Source organism: Eleginops maclovinus, chromosome 21, assembly GCF_036324505.1.
Source record: "Eleginops maclovinus isolate JMC-PN-2008 ecotype Puerto Natales chromosome 21, JC_Emac_rtc_rv5, whole genome shotgun sequence".
NCBI lineage: Eukaryota > Metazoa > Chordata > Actinopteri > Perciformes > Eleginopidae > Eleginops > Eleginops maclovinus.
The window spans coordinates 4,747,589-4,772,395 of record NC_086369.1 but is presented as its reverse complement, the minus strand read 5'-3'; the positions used below and the strand labels follow the sequence as shown (position 1 = coordinate 4,772,395).

The following is a 24,807-nucleotide window of genomic DNA, read 5'->3' as shown; positions in this document are numbered from 1 at the left end:
TGTTTCTGAGGCTCTGGTCCTCCTGAGCTCTGAGTGGTGCTGTCTCGCCGCTGCCTCCTATCCTCCTATCTGCCTTGCATTGCATTTCTCCAGCAGCGGACTAAGCAGGCCCCTTGCAACCGCTACACGGTGGCCCCAGGCCGGGCTCATTCCCACCACAGACCCGGCAGGTGTGACTGTGGTGGTTTACCGGAGAACAGCAGGCACCACAACCGCCTCTGGATGCTAGATTCACGGACTGCTCCGCGGGAGACGCCGATGCAATCCTAATCAAAGTGCGACACACACACACACATACAAACACACACACGCATACAAACACACGCACACACAAGCCCATACACATGATAAACGGGCGTCCCTTGCAGTGCAACTTGGCATTTTTCTGCCTCTCTGCAGGGGCTTGGGGTGGATACTCAGAGGTGAGGCTGGGGGAGTATTGTCTGGTGGAGGGTGACGCGCACTTTGCTGTCAGACGAGGAAGTGAGGCTGCACACACACGCCCATTCTCAGCTTGTCGTCCCTGCTAAAAGCCAAGAGCTGCCCATCAGACAACAGCAACATACTTTATAAACATGCGGGCACTTTCCGGGGGACAGCACCTGGAATAAGCTGCAAGACGAAGCCGATTTTCTGCGGTAGGTGACCGAGGCGCTTTACGCCTGACAATTTCCCAAAATGTTTTTTATCGTGAGACTTCTCCACTGTGAAGGCCTGTGTCCATCTTTCTTTTTTTGATAGTCACATGTATGATCTCTGGCCTAACTGTCACCGTGCAATGGAACTCTCCGTGGTGTTTTCTGCGGAATAAAGTGACTCTGCAGGCAGGGGGACTGAGCAGGCTGCGGGCCAGATGTCCGCATCTGCCCGCTGAGAGGCACCTGCCTCCGGGATGCTGTTAGCTAAGTTCAGGCTGCAGACTGAGCTCACATTTACTCCAGAAGTCCCCTTTTGATAAACTTTGCACCCCCTTTTATTTGCAGTCATCCTAACTGTACACTGTAGTGACAGTAGGGGGTTCCTCATTCTGCAGGGGGGGGGGGGGCTCCTGGAGCCTCACTGGGACCAAAACCCCCGTTTCTGCTAATTACCGACTAGTTTACTCAATGTATTACCTTTAGTTTGTCTTCTTTATTGTTGCTACTTTAAGGTTTTATTGTATGTATATCACATTGTAAAAATAGTTTTCATAAAAATGGAGATATAAACTTGCTAATATTGTTATACTTTATGTAGTGAGTTTATTATTATAAATATGATTGTAATTATAATAATAAATATGATAATATAACTATGATAACAGACTAAATTCAAGTCTTTTAGATATTATTGTTTCTGCTTTTGGATTGTATTGTTATTGTTTGTAATTATATATATATTTCAATTATTATTACTTTTACATATGAAGAAACATGTGTGTGTGTGTGTGTGTGTGTGTGTGTGTGTGTGTGTGTTGTAGAGTGCTGAGTGTTGAAGGATGGACAGGGAACTAGTTCGTGGGAGCCAATCTGAGAACGGAGAGTCCACCAATGGGACAGCGCAGGACGCCTCCATCCCTACGACCCCCACCCCTCCTCGCCTCACCCCCAACCCCATGCTCCTCGACTCTCCTGCACCCACGCTGACACCCACCACCTCCTCCTCTCCTCCCCCTCTCACCCCTGCTCCCTCCGTTTCTGCAGCACACATCCCGAAGGCGGCGGTGGTGGCGGTGGCGGGTGGCGGGGCGGGGCGGCGGCGGCTGCTGCTCCTCCATCTCCCCACCTCCTCATCCCTGCTCCTCCTAAACTCACCTCGACCGCCACCCCGGTCCTCCGCACCTACTCCCGCCCCTATCCTCCCCTCGAAAACATCTCCCACCATCTCCTCCTCTCCTGTTGTAGTCAGCTCCCCCCTCCTCTCTTCTTCTTCTTCTTCTACTTGCACCACCCTTTCAACCAAGACCTCTCCAACCTCACCAATGGGAACACAAGGCCCACCCCCACCTCCACACCCATCACACCCTTTCACACACCCGCCAGTCCACCTGGAAGACAGGTAACACACACACGCACCCACACACTGACCTCCATATGATCCAAGTATATTACTTTATAGCAATAGTTTGACATTTGTGAAATACCCTTTTTTGTTTTCTTTACTACAACAGTATAAGAACTGGAGGTAGCATTAGCATCAATGGTGAAATGTAAATAAATATTGTACTGTATTTCAGTTTTATTTTTGACATGCTACTGCTTTGAGTATTTTCATTTAGTGCTCATTTATACTTCTGCTCGGCTACATTTTAAGGCCAAATATTGAACTTTACGCATCACAACATTCTTTAACTTACTCGCTACTTTTTGCATTTTAAAACATATTTGAAAAGAGGCAGTGGTAGAGGAGTACTCTTTTGATTCTTTAAATACATTCAACTCAAAATGCTTCTGTACTTTCACTGAAGAAACATTTTGAATTCAGAACTTGTATTGGAATATTTTAAGAACAAATGATTTCTACTTTTAAGTTAAGAATGCTAGTACTAGCATCTGGATACAATCTTGGTTAGCGAGAATTATCTACAGTTCACATTAATATGATATTTATTAGAATGCTAATTCTGGCAAAGATCAAACAGGCCTATTTGGACTAGTTTGCTCTGAGGGAGGATTTAAAAGATTGATTGTAAAATTGCATTTAAAAGGAGTTGTAATTTCCTGTTTTGCATTGTAAAAAAGTATATTACAAATATTTTTAGGGAGAGGTTTTCCTACGTGATCAACTTGGGAACTCTTTATTAGGAGGCTAAATTCCTGATGAAGGAAAGAAAGCCAAATATGTTGGTTGGATAAAAATATAATGAAAGATTGTTTGGCTTAAATGCCTTTTAGTCAGTTATAGTCAAAGTTCTATTAATAGTCATTTGTAGTTCTCTTGGAAACTTGTAGTGACTAGGATTGGGTTTTATAACAATTTAAAAAGGATGATTTTTTGTAAACTTGTATTTATGGTGACATTAGGACCCTTAAACCCTGATGAAAGGCAGAATGTGGAGAATAAATATATTTGTGAGTAAAACATTTGGCATGACATCTTAAATTTGGTAATGTTACAAATGTTATACATTAAAAGTGTACAAACGTGTACCCTGCTTGTAGGAAAGGAAAGTAAGGAACATGTTTATGGAAATATAACCGCCCTGCTTTGCCTAGATGCAATCCTGTGCGTGGAACAAGATTTCCTCTAGTGCGTGGAAGGCAAGGGCAGCATGCGTTTTGCAATTATATTAATTAACTACAAACAGCCAGTACAAGTGTGGAATTTAGATGACACAGAGCAACTTTTTGCAAACAAATAGTTTAGGTTGTGTTACTATTAGCATTTCTTAAGACATCTTTTTACTTGTTTATTCTTTTGGTTTCCACCCTCTGTACACACTAACATGCGCACACACACACCCACCCCTATCTTGCTTTTCTAGGAAATGTAACAAGACCTTCTCGCCTTAAAACTCTTTCTGTCCCTTGTCCTCACCCTCTCCTTTTGTCCCCAGGTATCACAATCTCACCCTGCGGGCACACCTGGTCTTGTGCGAGCCAATCAGAGCGCCTCCCCCGCGAGGCAAAGGGTATCCCAGCAGACCCTGCTCCTGGGGAAAGGTCTCAGAGGGTCTGGACAAGACCAGGTGCTGCTCAGAGCTCAGATGGTAAACATACACTAACACGCACGAACGCACGCACGCACGCACGCGAATCGCAGTATGATATTGTAACCATTAGAGATAATGCTATCAGGTAACAGGAAAAAAGGACACTGCAAGTAAAATAAAGATGAAACTAAATGAGTGTTTTTACAGAGTTACGGCCTTAGTAGTAGGAACTTTGTCCCAGGTCAGAATAAAATTCAAATTTTCATCCAAAAATTACTAAAATTACACAAATATGTAGTGCGTTTCTGAGTTTCATATATAACATTAACATGGTTCCTACATTTTAATTCATGTTACATTTCACACAAATTTCTGCTATTCAGATAGTAAAAAAATCATTCTGCTAAATTAAAATTGCTTTTGTAGAGACCCTCACCATGTTTATTCTTCTACAGCGCTTGAACATGTCTAGACTCTGCTTTAATTCCTGCTCCTCTCTCTATTTCCTCCCTTGTTTACTCTCTCCTTTCTTTCCTGCAGCTGATTCTTACGTCTGCTATGCGACCTGCACTCTCTTCTTCCTCTTCTTCCTCCTCCTCCTCCTCCTCCTCCCCTCTTTACTCTAACCCTGCCTCCGCTCAGGTGAGCAGCCGAGCAAATCCAACCTTTGTGCATGTATTATTTTTGAGTTTGCTAAACTCTGCTAGACCTTGTTGCTTGACTGTAAAGCTTTCTATTCTGCACCATACATTACAGACACTTATTTACCTTTATAATTTATAATCTTTGAACCAATGGCCATTTGATTTCAGTCAAAGGCAGCTTGTTCTATCTAGCCAGCGAATTTGTTGTCTCTGAACATGAAATAGTCCAGCACATAACCCTTGGTAAATTGCAAAAATGTAATTCAATGTACTTTATAGACATTTGACAGTGAGTCAGGCGAGCTGATTCCTCCTGTTTTCAGTGTTCATGCAAACAAGTTAAACATTTTCCAAAATACAATATCAAGTGAGACAGAACCCATTAAACTCAAGGATCAAACACTACCGTTGTTAGAAGGAGCGCTGGGTTTCTAATGTTAGCCAAACATGCTAATGATTACAGCTAACGATGAATTAAAGCAGAAAGTGAAACGATGTGTTTGAGATCTAAATGATGTTTTTTAATCTGTCTTTCCCTCTGCAGCTCCAGAGTCTCACCCTCAGGCCTCCTCCCCCCGGGGCCCTCACCATCCCTCCCTCGCTCCGCCTGAAGCCCCCCTGCTCCGCCCCGCCTCCCCTCTCTCGCCCTCACGTCCCCATCTTCCCACCCCTAAGGCCCCGACCACAGCCCTGCAGCACAGAGACACCCAACACGCCGAGCCGCCACCTCTCCGTCCCCCCGCCAAGTACGTCCCTGCAGGACAACTAAAAACAACCCTTGGTGTGGGAGAGGAGGAGGATCTCAGGAATTAAATATTAAATATTAAACATCAGCAGAGAAAGACACTTAAAAGGGAAAACAAATCTGCATTTAAATTAAATCAAGACAATTATTATTAAATTGGTAAAACTATTGCATTCTATCGATTGTTATGCTCTACCAATCTGAAAAATACAAACAAGCCATATAAGTAAAAAAATATAATAGTGTTTCAAGTGTTTATCTATTCCTAATTGTGATAAATACAATTTTTACATGTAATTTTAATATGTGTTTGTTTACATAATTATCTTAACACTGTTTACTCCTGTTAGCTCTTTATTTCACCAATAAGCCATATGCAATGTTAGTTTTGTTCTGGTGTGCACTTTGTGAATAGAATTGATTATTTTCTCTTTTGATGCTTTTGTTTATTCTTGCAGCTCTTTACTCTCCAGTGCGAGCCGTCCCGCTGCGACCCCGACTCCAGTCTCCAAACGGACACAGAGCGGTGTCCTCTCGTCAAACTTCGACACTTCAACCCATCGCTGCAGCCCCCGTCTGCCAGGCCCCCCCCACTCGCTCGCCGCTGTCTACACTAAAGAGCTGCCCGTTAACACAGACTTTGCTCGGCCAATCACAGCACAGCTCCTTAACTGGGACCACGTCTGCTTCCTCTCACTTTGATCGCACACCGTCTGCGGCGAGGCAGCTGCAGATCATCGCCCTCTCCTCGGGACGCCAGACGAAGCCTTGCACGTACCCCCCTGCTGCGTTAGCACCTCCTACTGTGGATGCGCAGGAGATCCCCAGCCAATCAAAGAGGACGTTGAGCGGCGAGCATGTCAGTCCTCTTCCTCATCCTCTGAACCCCTCGTTGCCAAAAAACAGCTCGCCTCCGTCCCTCCTAAGTCCGGCTTCCCCTCCTCAAACACAAACTCTGCTCCGGAGAGGAGAGGGCAGGGAAGAAGATGAGCAGAGAGAAGGAGGAAGAGGGCGAGAGGGAGACAGAGAGGAGCTGAGGGGCGAGAGAGACGACCAAAGAGGGAAAGAGAAACAGAAGCTTCCTCCTGAAAGGGAAGAAAGCATCGTCGCTCAGAAGAAAGAAGAAGAGGAAACAGGCAGAGTGGAAGACCACATGGAAGTGACAGAGGAAGGCCAAAGTGATGGAGAGAAAGCGGGGAAAAAGATTGAGGAGGAGGAAGGAGAGAGCGCCATGGACCAGTCTGAGAGTCTCCATCAGGACCAGAACTTAGAAACTGACCCTGTTGAAGACGAGGACAAGAAACCCATCCTGGGTCCAGCTCCAGAGTCTCTGCAGCCAGGCGGTCAGGAGGACTTCAGTGAGGACATGTCCACTCAGTCTGACAACCAATCAGGTACTTCCATCTGTACACCTCAGTGCACGCTTCACCCCAAAAAACTGTAATTTATATGTACAGGATGACCGAGTTCCTACTAACGCTGTACTTAGTGTCTTTTTGTGTCATTCAAATCTTCATATAGTACATATCTTCCAGTTTTGGACAGACAGATAAGACATAAGGACATTTTGTTGTTTGATTTTGTTCTTTTGAAAATAACTTTATTTATTTAACAACTTATTTACTCTGACATTTGTCTGTTCTTCTCCCAGCGTTATCCAGCCTCTCCTCCCAGTCTCCCCCCTCCTCACCCTTCATTTCCCCCTCTGGAGAACCCCAGCCTCCCCTCCTCCCCCCTCAGCCTGCCAACCCCACCAACCTCAGCCAATCGCAGCCCGAGACGGAGAAAGTAACAAAATCAAACGGCGAGTCGCAGCAGCCCGAAACAGAGTCGGAGCCCCTCGGCCAATCAGGAGACGAGCCGGAGAGCTTGGACCAATCGCTGAGTAGCCCCTGGGAACCAGGGGCGTGGCCTGAGGGGAGGCAGGTGCTGACTCACCTGGTGGAGGGCTTTGTCATCCAGGAGGGGCTCCAACCTTTTCCAGTATGCACAAATACACACACTGTAAATGGAAAATGTATTCAAAATTGTACTTGACTGCAAAAGTATTAGCTTCAAAATATACCTAAAGTTACCAAAGAACAAATCCTTACTAGATCCTTACTTACAGAATTTCCCATTTAAGAATTATATACAATGGATTACAAATAGTCTCTACCTCCCCTACTACCGTGTGTTTGAGCACCTTTCTGTTTCTGCAGGTGAACCGCTCGTCCCTGCTGGTTCCCGCGCCGGTCTCCATGCCACAGGAGGTGAACGGGACCAACAGCAGCGAAGCACTCCCTGTGACGGACACAAAGAAACAAGCTGAGCACTGCACCGAGTCAGAGGGGGAGGAGGGGGGAGACGCAGAGGACCCCGACAAGAGTAAGACCTTATGAACCACCAGGGCTCATTAGTGAGGATCAAGTTCATTGCACATTTTATGAAGACGCAGAAATCCCGCCAGCCTTATTTTAATTATCCACCTAAACAGTTATAACATTTCCAAAAGCCAGAAACTGAAAATCTGCAGACCTGCACAAATAGGAAGCAAGAACATAAAACACCTTTTTGAAACTTCTCAGCTTTGAGGTTTTGCAGTCCTAGTCTCCTCAATTTGTTTTGGATGAATCAACAGTATTAAGTTAAAAAAAGTAATCGATCCTCTTTCTACTAAATATAAAATGTGAATTGTTCCACAGATTTAATCTTTGAAATAAAGACACAGAGGACCATTGATCTTTTATATGATATATGTAAAGAATAACACTTGATAAGAGTACTTTTAAACTCAGTTAATATATTTTGACATTCTTATTAAACAAACATTCTCAGATGTGAGAATTTGAGGCTTCTTTTTATCTTTACGGTGATAAGGTGGTCCTTCTCTGCTGTATTTTCAGACCTGTGTAGCTTTAAAACCTCAGAAATTAAACACACTCTCTGTCTCACTCATAGGGCCGGTACAAAGGGACAGGACAGTGCTGCACTGCCAGTTCTGCGGGAAGCGAGGTCATGCACACAACTTCATGCGGTCCAAACGCTTCTGCTCTACTTCCTGTGCACGCGGGTGAGAGTCAGAAACCCAAAAGACAGAGCAGCTAATGCAGCATGTGACCTTCAGTCTCTGAGCTGCAGCGGTGTGTTCAGAGGTGTTGCTGCGCTGGCAGGATGTGGTTTGTGTGGCTGGTGCAGTACACACACACACAGGTGTTACATACATAGTGTGTGTGAATTAAAACTTTTTATTTCTGCCTCAGGTTTAACGTGCGTCTCACAAAGCGTCTGCGTGCTCTGAGCGCGGGGAGCCGGTCCGAGAGGCCCCGACCCACATTGAACAGGGCCGAGTCTGTCCCTGGGAAGCCTCTTTTACTGAGACTGGTAGGGAGCCTGAACTCACCACCACTTTAAAATAAAAACTAACACTCAATACACAAATTAACCAGAGTTTACCTCATATAAGTGACCTAAGGTGCAGCAAATTAAAACAAGACTATTCCTGTTTAAAATATATAAATACAAATCATTTTGAATAAAGATAAGGTCCTCAAATTAATGGAAAAAAAGAAAACTTAATACAATTTAAATAAAATAAAGAGATGATTAGTCAGGTGGCAAAGTTTGTATAAATAATCAGAGCTGCCAGACTGAGAAGTCACTTGTCACTTTGAGAAAAATAAAGTATATTATTAACAAGAAAGAGAATGATAAATGGAAACTTATAGGATTTCCATAAAAGTACAAATACATCGTATAATATGTCGAACAGTGAATAATTAAATTGTGAGGAATCAACAGAGACTCCAAATATAAAATGATAACCACACCATAATTAATAAAGTCATCATGTCAACATTAAGCAACACTGTAATTCAAATGAACAAAACACCCCCAAATGCAGACCACAAAACAACTGAAGCATGTTAGCATAGTAACATTTAGCTTGTGAGCTAGCATTGATACTATGGTTGTTAGCCAAAAGGCTAAGATATAGCATGTAGCTTACTGTTTAGCACGTTTTGCTGCTGCTAACATATCTTTATGTTCCACTGTGTTCCATGATTAAACTCACAGATTGAGGGCTTGTCGTTTTGCTGTAAAAGTCTGCAGTTTAATCCTGTCCTTAGTGTTTTCACCAAAATATACAGAGTACACCTCAGTGCTCAAACAGGTGTTATTAACGAAGCCACAATGCCTTATGGGATCTGAAGTTCTGAGGGCTGTTTTGAAACTATGATGTTTCTAGATGGAGTCCTTTGTTAATACTTCTGTACTCTGTACTGTTCTCTGCAGCAGAGAAAGAAATATTCAGATGATTTAGTTGAAGTACTAGTTTCACACAAAAGTCCTGCATTATTAAAATAAGTGAAAATAAAGTATAATCAGAGAATGTTTCTAAACTATTATACATAAACGTTTTTTTAATAATTAAAAGAAAGCATCAACCTCAATTTAGAGAGGTAACCAAGCAATTCATAAAATATTGCAAGTTGATTTTCTGCTTACTATTTGGACAGGCTGTGTTGTAACTTTTGTGGAGTTTAATTTATAACAAAACATTATGTGAGTTTTTTTAATGTAAAATTGAATTACTCTTGATATGGTAAGTAAGCACTCAAGCTGTAAGATAAGTATAAAGGACAATGTTTACCTCTGAGAGGCAGTAGATGTATACAAAAGTTAAAAACCTCAAGTAAAGTACATGTACCTCTAATTTGTGCATTTTAGCAGGATCTTTGAGTATTAAAATAATGACCACTGAACTCACAATTCTTCTGAAGCCTCGTGATCTGTGGAGTGCTGGACGGCGAGAAAAGGAGGGGAAGGGGAAGGCGATGGAGGCAGAAGACGACGAGGAGGAGGAGGATGAGGGGGAAGAAGAGGAGGAAATGGAGGGAGGGGGTGAGGAGGAAGATGATGAGGGGGAAGAAGATCCTGCTATCGCCATGACGGCCAGGATGGAGCGGCGTGCGGCGAGGAGAGCAAGGAGGGCGTCCGCCCCCCCGCTGACCACGCCCACCCCAACGAGCACCTTCAGACCCCCTCCCGCCCAGTGGAGCGTGGAGGAGGTCACCGCCTTCATACACACACTGCCAGGTAGACTTCAAATAAAGGCTTTACATCAGAACATTAAAATTGTAAATATAATTCTGTCATGAGTAACAACGGGTCCAAACATGGCACACTTTAAGTATGATCCTTTTTCTGGGGTGGGTTGGATTTTTAAAGTTTATAGAACAAACAGTCAATTGAAAAATATAAAGAAGTGTTATTTGCGGTCCTAGTCCTCTTAAGAATTGTCTCTGCGACTGCGGGGGTAAAAATGGCAGTTTGATTTACATGAAAATAAAACAATATAAAATGACTCCACTGTCATTAATTCTGATTTACACTTGAGTGTGTTAATCATGAGCAGATGACGTACTCCTCTTCCAATTAAGTGTTTCGCAAAATACTGACTTAACCACAGGCTGAGGCAGCATATTTTTATCTTTCACTGTGAAACATCTGAAAGAAAAACAGAGCAGTCAAACACTAGCGTTAAAGTATCTGCTGATGATGTCAACAAAATATATGTTCTAACGTGAACACGGTAGGGAGAAAAAGCAACTAAGACTATGGAGAGGTGTTTTTAAAGACCTCTTTAGTCAACAACTCAGTTTATTCCTTTGTGTTTCAGGATGCAGCAACACTAACACCAAAGCCTCTGTAGGCTGTAATGATTTATTGATAACTTGTTAGCTGATGTAGCTTTAAAAGCAAGTTGACAATATAATGTATAAAGAATCGACGCAATTTCCAGATATAACAACTCAGAAAGTGTGAACCTTGTGCAGAGAAGGCAGTTTAGAAAATAGAAAGGTGTTTTTAAAGACCTCTTGATCCGGAAGTCATCGTTCTCTCTGTGTTTCAGGCTGCAGTGACGTGGCCGAGGCGTTCCGGCTGCAGGAAATCGACGGCCAGGCTATGCTGCTGCTCACTGAGGACCATCTGATGACCAGCATGAACATCAAACTGGGACCAGCGCTCAAGATCTGCGCGCACATAAACACACTGAAAAACCAATGAGACAAAAACAGACACAAAAACGAGGAATGGAGGAAGTTAAATGTGAAGAGAAAGGAGAGTTTTTATGAAAAGCTGACACCAAGGATGACAGAACAAAGTCACAAAAAGAGATTCACGGTAATTTATGAGATTATAAATCAAGGTGTGGCCTTAGGGAACAGAAGAAAAGTCCGAAAGAAATTCAATCTGTTCTGGGGCTGTAGCACGAGAGATTTTTGTAACTTTGTGTATATTTTACATGCCGCTGGAGAGTGTAAATTTGAAGCTATTTCATGAAGGATTTTGAACATTTAATATATAAAATTTGTCTATTTAGTTTTTTTAGAATGTGACTTCAACGACAAATCTATCCAGTAGCTAACATAACCGGTGTGTGTAAAAATAATAATAATAACAATAATAATAATAACACGTAGACTTTGTAAGTGATTCATGAAAGTTTAATGTTTTATATCACTATATTCTGGACAAAAACATGTCTGTGGATTAAAAAAAAGTCACTATCAGGGTAGAGACTGGTGTCTTTAATCGTCACATTTTTATGGTATCATGCCTGAAATTATTTAATAAATGAATAATTAATCAAAACGATTGCTTTATCCTGTTGTTTGAAAAAGAAGACGTTTTACACCAGCAGAGGGCCACAGTGAGACAGGTAAATGTTATATGAAGAGAAATCTGTATTTTGTTAAATAAACTGATATGAATTCATGACACAAAGGTCCTTCCGGAGATTGAAAAAACCTCACATTTGTGCCAAATATTCCAAGTCTGTCTGCTTTTCTGATGAATTCAGGTTTTTGTTTTCTATCTCTCAATATCTGGTTTAGGTTAGGATGTCACATGAACTCTGATTGGCTTAAAGTGTGGAGTGAGGGTAGGTATTTCACCACACCCTATAATAAATCTTATTCTAGGCATTTTACTTCGGATCAGCCTCGGGCACATTAACGGGACATAGCAGGATTATTTTCTTTCTTTTTTATGTTTCTGATATAAAATACTTTTAATATTTTACATCTTAATTGGTATAAGTCAATTGCATATTTTTGGAGCGATTTTGTGGAACCTTTCATCTTTTTGTGAGCAGAGTAGAGAAAGATACACATTTAACAGTTAACTTCTGCGTTTTGAGTGAGGTTTTCAGTCTCACAACTAAAAAGAGAAAATAACCTTCTAAGAACTAATCATTTCAAAATACAAATATAACAACTTCTGCTTTATTCAGTCGCTGGTCCATCAAACTAGACTTTTAAAAGTAAATATCTGCAGAGGGAGTTAAAAACATATTTGAAACACAAATTAGTTGAAAAGAATCCGCATTTTTAAGATTTAGTGTGTTTTTTATCGACGCGTAATTACGCACGGCAGCTCCATGGCGCACATGTGCAGGCTGGTGACCGGCAGCGCGGCAAGCTGTGCGGGCTGGGTGGGGGTCATCGTCGCCACAGCCACCAACGACTGGGTCCGGACCTGCGAGTACAACGTGGCCACCTGTGTCCGCATGGATGAGCTCGGTACCCGGGGACTGTGGGCGGAGTGCGTGATCTCCCCTGCGCTATATCACTGCCAGGCACTCAGCCAGATGCTCAGCCTGCCCGGTAACATCACTATTAACTTACATTTTCATTTAAATTGTGGGTCGGGAGGGGTAGTTTTGTGTGAAAAATGAAATCATTAATTCATGTAAGTATCCTGATATAAAAGTTATGTAACCTGATTACTTTCTGTTACTTTTGGATTACCAATATCAAATGATCAATTTCAATTACAGTGCATTTAAAGAGAATAGAAAATAATACAGTAGGCTATTTTTGTTCACAAATCAGATAAAGAAATACCATAATAATATAACTATAAAAGAAAAAGTAGTCTACCTATTCCAAGTATTGAATTACAAAATAGTATCATTCAAAAAGTATTAACCTGTAAATGGTTCTTTAAACTAGATGTGGGCTCTTTGGATAATGACAGTATAAGAACAGCTGAAAGGCACCGTAAGGGAATACAGTTACCTTTATGTGTATCCTGATTAGGTAAACCCGTTACATGTAATCCGTTACTCTCCAAGCCTCATTAAATCTTCTATAGTGTTTGTGCATTAAATACTTCACCCAACTCTCTCTCTCAGCTTACGTGCAGACGTCTCGTGCCCTGATGATCTGCGCATGTCTGCTCGGCCTCCCCGCGATGCTGCTTGTGCTCATGTCCATGCCCTGCGTACGGCTGCAGAATGACAACTTCGCCGTCAAGCAGCAGCGAGCACGCGTGGGTGGGGTCCTCTTCATCCTCCTTGGTAAGAGAACATGGACACACACACACACACACACACACACACACACACACACACACACACACACACACACACACACACACACACACACACACACACACACACGGAATATATCAGTTTTCGGTTATTTGGGTTGATTTTAGAGGACAGTTTCAGTCGTTAAGAGAAATTAGTTTTGGTTTAGTTTTTGGATGCATTGATTTAAGGAGACAGTCAATATTTCAAGGAGATAGAGTTTTGATTCTAGCAGATTCTTTTGTCAGTGGGGTTTTAGAGGAATAAAAGTATAAAGTTCATGGAGACATTGATTTAAGAGGCCAATATGTTAGGGCGTGCAACATTCAGGTGTTTCCCAGCTGTAGCAGGAGGCAGACAGTCTGTCAGACAGCCTCATCCTGACTGGGTTCATCTACTTCCTGTGGGAAAAAACACACACTTTCTGTTCCAATCACATGGGAAAAAACTCTCTGAAACTCCTCTATTCTTTAGGCCAAAGAAAAATGTGTCCCCTTATGTCTTTATAAACATACTCTTTTTCCCAGCTTTGTGTTGCATCATCTCCACGGTGTGGTTCCCGATCGGCTCTCACCAGGAGGAGCATTTGATGTCGTTTGGGTTCTCTCTGTATGCCGGCTGGGTGGGCTCCGGTCTCTGCCTCCTGGGGGGCTTCACCATCCTGTGCTGCCAGGGCACTGACCCCGGGGTCCCCAGCCGCGACAACAGCTTCTACTACTCCCGGCAGAGGGGCACCGCCACGCCGCTGGACCCCCCTGCCAACCATGCCAAGAGTGAAAGAGTGTGAACACTGAAAATGATCAGCATGAGTCTGTGCATTTTCTTTTTGAATGAGTTTATACAAAATATATCTTCTTTTGGGGCACAAATAATCACATTGGTCAAATTGTTTTATTCAATATGCAGATTTTAAGTTTTATCAGCCAATAATGTTTTTGGTAAAAAAAAGTTTTAATGTTATGTCAAATTTATTTTAATCTGTGACTTTAATAATGATTTTTATACTTTCAATTGCATGAATACATTTGAAAAACATCACCTGAATTATACAGAATGATTGTTTTCGTTGTTACATGTTCTCTATAAGGTTATGCAGAGAACTGTATAACCTTTGTTTTGATTTTAGCTTCTTGTTCTTCACAGTATAATCAATATGTATCAACTTTAGTGTAATATTTTTAATAAAACTTTTTAAGTAATCAAGAGTGTCACAATAAATAACTTCAATCAAAATGAGACATTTATTCCTGCAACTCATTTAGACACATTAACACAATTCTTAGATTGAACACGTTTTAAAGCAAACACTCAAAAGAAAACTAACTACGGGTCTTTCATTTTCAATCGCATTCACTCAACACTAACAAGAAAACTAACACAAAAGTGACTTTTTAAGGCTTCAGAAATCCACTGCAAATATGTTCGAGTCACCATTTAAACAACAACAACAAAAAATGCGAGCTGGGTTATTCATTAGATTAGTCTTTTTAGATTGACAGTCCACTATTTATTTTGTTGACAGGAACTCTCTTACTGCTAGAATGTAGCTAAGTGGGTTTTTCTGGGTGAATACAAATTCACAAAGACAAGGGGTAAGAGAAGAGGGAGAATGGAGGCCATCTTTGCCTAAAGTTTGTTCAATTTTAACTCCACAGAAAACTGGCAGGGAACTTTTTAATTGCAACACCACCACAACACCACTGCGTCTCACACAAACATCCAAACTAAGGTCAGTAACAGGATAGACGGTGGAAATAACTGATCCTTTTAAAAGAAACCTCTGTGATTGGAGGTTTCCCTTGTATCCTCTGATCCCTTTATCCAAACCAAGTTTTGAACTGAGCAGAACAATATTATATTAACAGTGTCTCATGTAGACGGCACTTTCAAAGTTTTAAAGTGATACCACGGTGTTTTCAGTCCTCTTCATTAAAGCCATGATTGGTCCTTCCTTTGCTGGATTGGTATCCGTCCCCATTCCCCTCATACTGCTCCTGCTCTCCATCCTGGTTCTCTTGGTGGATGTATCCTCTCTCCTCAGGGGCAGACCAGCCCTGGTAGGGCCTCTCTTCCTGGTCCTCAGGGGGGAGGATGTCCTCAGAGGAGAAGGCATCCAGGTTGTCATCGTAGCGCTGGTAGGAACTGGCATGAGCCTGCTGCTCGCGGGCGTTTAGCTCCAGAGTGCTGTGCCACACCCCGTAACATCCGTAGATCAGCAAACCTGAGGAAGGATAAGCATAAATACCTTCATCATCTGTCAAATAACTGCAGATTTAAGATAATGCCTTTATCATCCATCAAATAGTGGCAGATTTATGTATTTTCTGTCAAATAGATGCAGATTTACCTTTGTGAATCAACAAAATACAAATAAACCACCAACGCATATTCACACCACGAATATTGTGGCCAAAATAATTCCTGATATTATCATGATATATAAAAAATAAATAGACTCTTGGTCAAAATCTTGTCTTTATATGTTTATTGTAACTTTTAGTTGTGAGTTAACTCAAAATCTTTGACTGAAATTAGAATTGTCTATTGTCTTCTATTTTTGCAGTAATTTAAACTCAAAATTACAAATACAAAACTTTTCATTATTGCTCATTTTATTTCTTTATTGCAAATCAATAACTAGAAATATGAACAAGACAAAGCGACAACGTAAAGAAACAGAAATGATTTAAAGTCTCTAGAAAATGCAAATTATATTTTGGTTGGATTGGAATCACAGAGCAGAAAAACAAACTGCATTTCGTTCAAATTCCGGGGCACAGCATATGGACTTGGCCAAGGTCTGCTTTCTCCAAATGCTTTCGAAATGTATTAAGAATGATTCTCTCTCACCTATGAAGCACCAGATGGTGAACCTGGCCCAGGTGAGCGGAGACAGTTTTAGCATGAGGTAGCTGTTGACCAAAATGGCCGCCGCGGGGACGAAGGGCACACATGGTGCCATGTAGGGCAGCTTTCTTCCACTCTCCGGCTGCTGTATGATCACGATTAAAAACTTCACCAAGGACCCCGCCATCAGAGTAGCTGTAAGGCCTGAAAACACCGCCGCGGCACCAGCCCCCTGCTCAACGCCGAATATGACGGTTGACCATAGGAGGAAGGAGGTGACGAAGAAGAGGAGGGTGCAGCGGGTCACTGTGCGGCCCGAGGCGGGGGTGGGCCGTGCAGACGCATTGGGCATCCCCAGCCGCAGTCGCAGGGTGTAGTAGTGACCTCCCAGAACCCTTTTCATCAGGGAGGCCTGGCCTGTGTGGAAATCAGAGTCGTCCCCCTCTCCTTCAGTCCCTCCCGTGTGATAGGATGCTGACCCATCAACATCTCCGATCAGCATGTGGTCGTCTTTCGTCGGGACCTCTGCGTTGCTTAGGTCGCCCCCGTTGTCCTCTGAGGTGAACTGGTGTGTGTCAGTGTGTTCGTCGGGCTGGTAGCGCAGCAACAGAACACACACGCTCACTAGAGTGTAGGCCAGCAGAGTGCCGATGGACATCATCTCAATCAGGTCCCGCAGGCTCACCAGCAGAGCGAGGAGCGCAGCGAGGCTCCCCGACACCACGCACGCCACCACTGGAGTGTGTGTGAGCACAGACACGTGGGACAAGCATCTAAACACACATTATCACACTGTTAGCTTGTTAATTATTCAGCAAAGCATTATTTGTGGCAGTCATGTCTAAAGCATGTAGTTACATATTTGCAGGCCCTACGAAAACTTGTGTAGCCTTAAAAAAAAGGCAATGACATCACCCTCTGTTCCCTCACACCTTGAACACTTCTCTGAGCATAAGTCAGAGTCTGCTGCTGCCTCACCTGAACAGCAGGCCGTCCTGGGACATGGCGTAGATGACTCTTGGCATGGGGAACAGAGAGCCCAGCAGAGAGACTGTAAGCCCAGCGATGGAGCCCACCGCCACAATGTACTTCCCCCATAGGAAGCCATGAACCGCAAACATCTCCATGAGAGGAGCAGAGCCGTCGATCAGCTCGTAGGGAACCATGAGCGTCAGGATCACACTCACCTGTTCAGAAGAGGGAGGTCAATATATGCAAAGTTCAAAAAGGTCAAATAGTAATGGAATTAGCCAAATCAACTCTGAGCAGTCAGCAGCAAATTCACTTCAGATTTAGATGTTGTAGAAAATATAAAAGTCCCTCAATTGGGAATTGGTTTTGTTATGAATTCGATTTGACAAAACAGATGAATATAATCTAACAGATAACCAAAGATGTTCCTGTTGAGAGGGGATACTTTGTGTTCTTCCTGTGTGGCACACTGACCGACACGTATGCGGTGAGGCAGCTGATCAGGGAGACGGTGATGGCGTACGGGATCGAGGTGTTCGGGTTTTTCGCCTCCTCTCCCGTTGTCGCAATGATGTCGAATCCAATGAAGGCGTAGAAACACGTCGCTGCACCTTGCATCACCTGATCAGCAATAAGAGATAACATTTGCTTTGTGGATCTTAAAAGTGGTTAAAATGAGAAGTTTTTAAAGGGCAAACTTGAGGTATTTGTCCTTTTCACTACACTTATTACACAACATTGTATCTCACCCCTGACCAGCCGTAGGGCAGGAAGTTTCCGCCCTCCCAGTTTTTGGTGGAGAGGAAGAAGAGTCCGGCAATAATCATGAAGACCCAGACCACCAGGTTGACCACGTTCAGCACGTTGTTTAAACCCACCGAGTTACGCACGCCAAGAGCGATGATAACGGTGACCAGCAGCGCGATAAACAGGGCCAGCAGGTCCGGATACGTGTCCTCACCCTTACCTGAGGAACACACACAGCAGTATTTCATTGATATTAGGAGAAATAAGTCAGTGTTTGTATAAAGACAACAACTGTGATACCTTTTCTAAGAATATTACCTTTTTTTGACAAAACATGGGTTTCATACCCGAAAGGCAGTGGTGTAAACAGTACGCAGATATTTACTTATAATTTACTAATATAAATACTTTCCGCTTTTGCACAGTTTTTGGTGTTGGAACCTTTTTTTTTCCTTTACACAGACACTAACCAAAGGCATGGACTAGGGTCATAATTTTTAAGGGAACCACTGGGCCTCACACGGGGGACCAAACTCCCATTTGACCTTAGCAACACACACCAAACAGAAAGTAGATAATTAGTAATCTAATAATTGTATATATACAACTCAGAAATTGGCCATAACACATAAGTAGTTTCACTTTTGTTACTGTTTTATTGCTACTTTTAGGCAAAAAAAGAAGGTCTGAATAATTCTTCCAGCCCTGGGAAAAAGGTACTACTGGTACTGACCGAGTCCTCGGAGTGTGCCCAGGTGTGTTATCATGTAGTTGCTGATGGTGTGATTGGCCAGAGAGTCAAACATGCTGCTGAGAGCTGACGCCCCGGCTGCGGTGCCAATCAGATACTCCAGGATTAAGTTCCAGCCGATGAAAAACGCCACAAACTCCCCAACTGTCACGTAGCTGTAGGTGTAGGCAGAGCCCGTTGTCTTTGGGACTCGGACTCCAAACTCTGCGTAGCACACACCTGAGGACGGAAATACATGTGCTCAATGAGAATGAGAATTCAATTTCAGAGGACATAATTATAAGAACAAAGGTATTAACAATCCTCCCGTTTAAGAACATGCCATGAATCTGCTGTAGGCTTTCCTCTATTAACAAATCAAAGCAGAAACTGAGGAAGATTCTGGTGGATGCATTCTCACCTGACAGTATTGACGCCATCGCAGCTATGATAAACGACAGGATGACCCCGGGCCCGGCCATCGCCTTGGCCACCAGTCCGGCGACCACGTACATCCCAGTGCCGACACAGCTGCCCACCCCAAGCGACACCAGGTCCACTGTAGTCAGGACCTTGGCCAGCCCGATCCCCGACCCTTCCCCGAGCTCAGTGAGGTCGTCGGAGCCATGAGCCATGGAGCCCACAGGTTTGGTCCTCAACAGGCGAGAGTACATGTTGAACCAGGCGTCGCCCAGAGACAGGCGGCCCAGCCACGCCGCCATCACCGCACCTGATTCTCACCACACCTTCTTTACGCCTTGTTTAAGCTTGTTTGTGGCTCCTTATACCTTTTCTTTGGAACACCCTCTATCATTCTTTCTCTCCCATTGTGAGTCTCCTCATCAGGGTACCCACTGTCTTCTTCTTTAAGAGCAACAAATCCAAATGGGGGACACAGACGCTGTCAAAAGAACAATTCAAATAATATATTAATGGTATGAATGACAAAGTTAAACAAGGAAATCACTTACTGTCCTACTTAATTGTCCCTTCATATGACCTTTTTATTCATCTCTCATCATGATTTACTTTACTTGATCAAATCTTGAGTTGGAAATTAATCTGCAGATGTCTAGCTTCAAATTGAGGATAAACTTTTCAATGTTTTGTTCATTTTTTAGCCAAAACAAAGGTCAAAATGGGGCTGTCAACAGACTAGGTAAAGCTAGTTTTTATCCTCTAGTTAGCAGCAGTGAGGAATCAGCAGTCAGTTATGTTTTTTCTTTTAGAAAACCAGTGCATTGAGAAAATCTTAATTATTAGAAATGCAATGGTCGTTAAATGCCACTTTTAGCTATGCCTGGTGATGGGATAGAATCAGCGGCTCTCATCACTCACCAGAGCGAGACTCCCCTCTCTGAAACATTCATGAAAACAGAAGATCTGCTTTCACAACGGAATGGTACGACTAAGGAAGCAGAAACTGAACTGAAAACACACCAGAACAAACTTCTGATAATCTGAAATCAACACCTCAACTTAAACAGGATGGGTTTAAAACAAAAAAAAGGCATAACTTTTTTTTAAATACATATATAAATGCAGATAAAAGTTGCCCATCTGTGCAGAAAGATAATACACTCACTGTGTTTGTGTTATTTCCTGGGAAAATGTGTTGAGTCCCCTTCCTCTGCAGACCTGTAGGAAATGCGAAGAAGACAGCGTTAATCCTTCAGACCTGACACCATGTGATACATTATTCAACACTTGAGACTATGTTTGTGTGTGTGTGTGTGTGTGTGTGTGTGTGTGTGTGTGTGTGTGTGTGTGTGTGTGTGTGTGTGTGTGTGTGTGTGTGTGTGTGTGTGTCATCATTCATTCATAGGAGGGAGGTTAGGATAGCTGCTGTGAAGGTGTGCAAGTTAACTTTATGCTGCAGCTGCCATAAATGGTGTTTCTTCACTCTTAGTTTGTATGCACAGCTGAGAACTGACCAGGTGTGTGTGTGTGTGTGTGTGTGTGTGTGTGTGTGTGTGTGTGTGTGTGTGTGTGTGTGTGTGTGTGTGTGTGTGTGTGTGTGTGTGTGTGTGTGTGTGTGTGTGGTGTGTGTGTGTAATGGAAAGTTATCTTACATCCTGCAAAAGTTGCTTTTAGTAAAATTGTAATCTTATTATCCAGCTAATGAAACGAAACTCGAGGGTTCACTTACTTGCTTTTCTTCTGGAGCTTTCAACCATATCTTCATCCATGCATGGAATCTGTTCAGTTGTCAGGGAGAAGCATTTGTTGCCCTTCTCTTCTGTGTCGGCTAATCTGCAGGCACACAACGACAGCAGTATTCTACGTCAATAGAATAGTATGTATTAGTCGTGCGGCAGTATGTGCAGTGTAATGAATGTGTTCTTTAAATATCTTACATCTTTAGTTTTTAAACATTTGTATTCTTTAAAGCCAACAAAGTTGAGGTTTTCCTATTAAACTTTTAAACTAAATGTTGTATTGCAATTCTTTTGTTGCAGAACTTTGTTGTTTGTTTTGTTTGTATCTATTATTTTATAAAAATACGATTATTATTCTATTTAATCTGTTACACAGCCCTATGTGTGGGGCTTCACTACTTTGCTTAAGTAACTGTTTTCTACGTCTTTGTTTTTTCTTTTTGTTAAAAGTGTATTTTTTTTAATGAAGTTGTTATTTGGTATGTAAAGTGTCTTCTCAACAGAAAAGTATTCTCTTTGTAAAAGATTATGCAACAGTTTTGCACACTCGAGTTCACTATACCAAAAGGAAGGTGATTTTCCTTTCACACTGCATGTTTCAGAACAACCTCAAATTTCAACATTGATGCTGTAGTCATCCTCTTGTCAGCAAACAAATTAAAAGCTTGCGAACATCCACATTTTCCAAACTGTAACACCAAATTAAATGTGCACACTGAACGTTTTGTGGCTGTATTTCTGTCTGCTGGTAATCCGATGCACAGGGTCAGATTTCACCAGCAGACATGGTAACATGGAGTTAAAAAGGAGAAACCTGACACCAGATTGTCCACCCAAACAAACACACACACACACACACACACACACACACACAATGAATTTGCCATAATAGATTTTAAGTTATTTTTGCCCTCACCTTTGCAAACGTATTTCAATATGTATTTTATTATTGATTTCAGTTTATGTAAAGGACTTTTGAAAGGATTGATGAGCATAAATTAAAGTCATTTCAAGTTGCTTGGGTTAATTCTAAAGAGGTCGAAAAACCTAATTGTCATGCACCACTCTGCAACCCTCTTTTGTATTTCTTTATATTTCGCATCATTAAATCCTATATTATGTGCATTTTTTTAAATGTATGAGTATAAAAGCTAACTGTTGAGCGTCTGCATGATGAAAACCACCAACTGAAACTGTTGATATGAAGATTTGAGATGCCGGCAGCTGAAGGTGGAAGCATTCCTGAGGCTGCGTGCTTTATACGCAACAGATGAGCGAATGGGAGTGAATCCAGACACACACATACACACACAGCAAAACATCATTTTCTGTTTAAGGGAGCAAAGGCTTTTTTTGCAGCCTGAAGCAATTCATACAGGGATGTGCAGAGATGGAGGAAGATGTAGACTGTAGAGGAAGACTAAAAAAAGTGATATTTTTCACTGGCATTTTATAATTATAGAACACATACTTATGGTTTCTGTCATATGTTCACCAGACAAAAATGCATCTTTGAATTGCAAAATAAAATGGCAACAGTTTAGTTTTATCTGCCCCTTGTTTTGGATGCAATTGTCACACAGAGTAGTAATGAGTTAAAATGAGATTTGGATGCTTTTATTTGTATAATGGAAATTGGATTCTGTCAAATATAGAAATGCTGAATTATAATGTTTATCTTGGCCTTATGTGACTTTATTGGTACATTAATACACAAACTGTAGAAGTATCGGTAGCACCACCTGCTGTGCATGGAGTGTTCTGCTACATGGCCATTTCCAGGGACCGGGTCATGCTTCAGTTTCTCATGAGGCATTTATCCAAGTCTACCCTTATTAATATAATATACATGTACTGTAATATAACTGCCTGTGACTTTGAACAAACCTGTAAAATATTAAGGTTTGTAGAGATGGCAATATTTAAAGTAAAAACAGGACAATAAGTTATTTTCCCACGTTTATTCTCCTGACAGAATCATTTATTCGTCTGCCTCTGATTCCTCCTCGTCGTCCTGACTGATCTGGAAGTAGCGCAGTTCATACGTCTCTTTGTCGGATGCCACGACTCTCAGCCAATCACGGAGGTTGTTCTTCTTCAGGTACTTCTTTGTCAGGTACTTCAGATACCTGGTGGGGTCAATTAGAACCGCAATTAAATTGAAAGTCTCAATAACGGTTATAGTGTACACATGCAACAGAACTCAGGGGCTCCTACAGCTTTAGGCAAGTTAGTTTCCTTTTTTCTCATTTTAAATGGAATCCAGAAGGAAAATTTAAAACCATTTAAAAAATGTTCTCAAATATTAACCGACTTAAAATGTGACTTTCTTCTGTTCCAGATAAACACTTAAAAGATCTAGAAAAAATATTGAAAATAAAACTAAATATAAGCATTGTTGGTTTACTATCAGTGTGAACACTTTAACACCAATTACGGCTCATTTATTAAGATATTTTAAGACTTTTTAAGATCCTAAAGTTATGATTATAAGACTGATGAGTTATTAATGCAGGTAAGCATATTCTGTTCAGCAAAACAAGCTCAATTACACCTCATCTCACCTTTTGGAGAACTGCTTCTCAGACGTGACGTTGATCTTGTTCTTCATGCGGCCGACCTGCACTATGTTGCCCAGGTTCCCTGTCTTTCCGTTGACCTTGATCCTCTCTTTAAGGAAGATTTCCTGTTGGACAGAACACATTGACGCACTAGGGAAGAGAACCCTAGTATATGCGGCGCTAGGGAAGGCAGCCCTAGTCCATGAACAGGGTTAACTGTGTACAAACATCAATATACCAACCCTTTTATGATGTGATGATATCAATGTGCAAGAGGAATGTTCTGTTAAAGAGTTTATAAAGTGCAGTGAGACTTACAAAGTTAGCAGAGTCCAGGATCCCATCCTCCACTGGGTGGGTCAGGTCCAAGGTGAACTTCCATGAAGCTCCCTTTTTGGTCCTCCTGACAGTAGTCGGCTTCTTCTGTTTGAGCTGTGAGAAATAAATATAAAAGCAGCAACATTAAGAAAACTTCCTGTGTTAGCAGCAGCACATATCTGATAGATATTTCAGTCCCCTTAAAATCTCTCCCTTCGCGTTGTGTCATTTCAGTTTTCCGTCGCTAAAAGTATATGTGCTAGCTAGCAAACATTTTATATATACAGCTACTAGTAACAGAAAACAAAATTGACAGGTACTATTAAAATCAGGCAGAAGTCCCTTTTGAATCCGTCTGAATAACTTGTTTTCGCCTGGATAAATCCACGCAAAAACAAAACTACTAAAAGCATAATTCATTCTTGCAACCAACCAGCTCTTTTCAAACAGAAAATACTATTCTTTTTAATAGGAAGTGCGATTATACAACTATAGACATTGAATTACTTTTTGTGAAACATCATTTATTCTATGGGGATTGGCTTCCTGTCACTGACTAATGAATGGAACACGTGTCAGAAAACGTCAAGACTACCACGAGCTAATGCTAGCTCAGCTAGTAGTGGATTGCTTCACTATAAACCAACTCAATGTTTAAAAAAATGGGATTCGTCTTAAAGCTTTACTTTTTTCAATACATTATTACCTAAATATGTAGGTATTTGCTAAGAATAGATATTTAAAAAAGCAAATTCATGACGAGCAGCCAAGACTCACCGGCGCCATGTTGAGACGGGACGTGAAAGAAAGATCCGGATGTGACGTAATGGGGACGAAGCTAGCGTAGCAAGGAACGCCCTTACCAAGTATGGTAACCCCAGTCTCGCTGCAGTAATACACATTTTCACACGCAAATGTCTGGAAATGGCTCGATCAGCAAGTTATGACGTGCCTGATAGCTTCGCCGAACTTTTAACTAACTGTCATTGTTTCTTGTAGCTTTAATTTACCTCCAACATTGAAAGTTGCATTTATATTTCACATAATTTTGTCCTAAAATAAGATACTGTAGATCTGAGGTTATGCTTGTTTAA

The 24,807-nt window shown here is 41.9% G+C and overlaps 4 protein-coding genes and 1 long non-coding RNA gene across 9 annotated transcripts; 2 read left to right on the top strand and 3 right to left on the bottom strand.

Annotated features, from left to right (window-relative positions):
• The first annotated feature begins 60 nt into the window (after nt 1-60).
• si:ch211-230g15.5 (polyhomeotic-like protein 3) lies at nt 61-11,659 on the top strand. The gene is given in 15 exon segments (XM_063873911.1): nt 61-638; nt 1,460-1,695; nt 1,734-1,830; nt 1,832-1,946; nt 1,949-2,037; nt 3,536-3,688; nt 4,172-4,273; nt 4,820-5,021; nt 5,479-6,414; nt 6,672-7,003; nt 7,222-7,387; nt 7,961-8,072; nt 8,263-8,383; nt 9,784-10,099; nt 10,917-11,659. Coding segments are annotated over 14 exon segments (3,114 nt in total). The 5' UTR covers nt 61-638; nt 1,460-1,477; the 3' UTR covers nt 11,072-11,659.
• Nucleotides 6,736-9,210, bottom strand: LOC134858050 (uncharacterized). 2 transcript variants are annotated; one of them, XR_010164921.1, is made up of 3 exons: nt 9,075-9,210; nt 7,206-7,303; nt 6,736-7,022 (listed from the first exon to the last, which is right to left on the bottom strand). It is a non-coding gene; the product is annotated as an uncharacterized LOC134858050 (long non-coding RNA). The 2 variants fall into 2 exon arrangements; XR_010164920.1 differs by having other exon boundaries at nt 6,736-6,995.
• Nucleotides 11,660-11,921: 262 nt separating the features above from the next.
• Nucleotides 11,922-14,612, top strand: cldn11b (claudin 11b). The gene is made up of 4 exons (XM_063912227.1): nt 11,922-11,948; nt 12,443-12,672; nt 13,203-13,367; nt 13,907-14,612. Exons 2-4 carry the CDS (start codon nt 12,447-12,449, stop codon nt 14,164-14,166), a joined length of 651 nt encoding a protein of 216 aa, XP_063768297.1. The 5' UTR covers nt 11,922-11,948; nt 12,443-12,446; the 3' UTR covers nt 14,167-14,612.
• Nucleotides 14,613-14,632: 20 nt separating this feature from the next.
• On the bottom strand, nt 14,633-20,933 carry slc7a14b (solute carrier family 7 member 14b). Of its 3 annotated transcripts, XM_063912224.1 has the most exons (10): nt 20,825-20,933; nt 20,261-20,313; nt 20,014-20,103; nt 19,097-19,576; nt 18,679-18,915; nt 17,948-18,165; nt 17,673-17,819; nt 17,205-17,413; nt 16,230-16,999; nt 14,633-15,600 (listed from the first exon to the last, which is right to left on the bottom strand). In XM_063912224.1, exons 4-10 carry the CDS (start codon nt 19,395-19,397, stop codon nt 15,296-15,298), a joined length of 2,187 nt encoding a protein of 728 aa, XP_063768294.1. In that variant the 5' UTR covers nt 19,398-19,576; nt 20,014-20,103; nt 20,261-20,313; nt 20,825-20,933; the 3' UTR covers nt 14,633-15,295. The 3 variants fall into 3 exon arrangements, with proteins under 3 accessions (XP_063768294.1, XP_063768295.1, XP_063768296.1); XM_063912225.1 differs by lacking the exon at nt 20,014-20,103; XM_063912226.1 differs by lacking the exons at nt 20,014-20,103; nt 20,825-20,933 and having other exon boundaries at nt 20,261-20,388.
• Nucleotides 20,934-22,780: 1,847 nt separating this feature from the next.
• rpl22l1 (ribosomal protein L22-like 1) lies at nt 22,781-24,740 on the bottom strand. Of its 2 annotated transcripts, none has more exons than XM_063912400.1 (4): nt 24,491-24,740; nt 23,714-23,827; nt 23,399-23,590; nt 22,781-22,963 (listed from the first exon to the last, which is right to left on the bottom strand). In XM_063912400.1, exons 2-4 carry the CDS (start codon nt 23,737-23,739, stop codon nt 22,816-22,818), a joined length of 366 nt encoding a protein of 121 aa, XP_063768470.1. In that variant the 5' UTR covers nt 23,740-23,827; nt 24,491-24,740; the 3' UTR covers nt 22,781-22,815. The 2 variants fall into 2 exon arrangements, with proteins under 2 accessions (XP_063768470.1, XP_063768469.1); XM_063912399.1 differs by having other exon boundaries at nt 23,399-23,520; nt 24,491-24,735.
• Nucleotides 24,741-24,807: the final 67 nt, after the last annotated feature.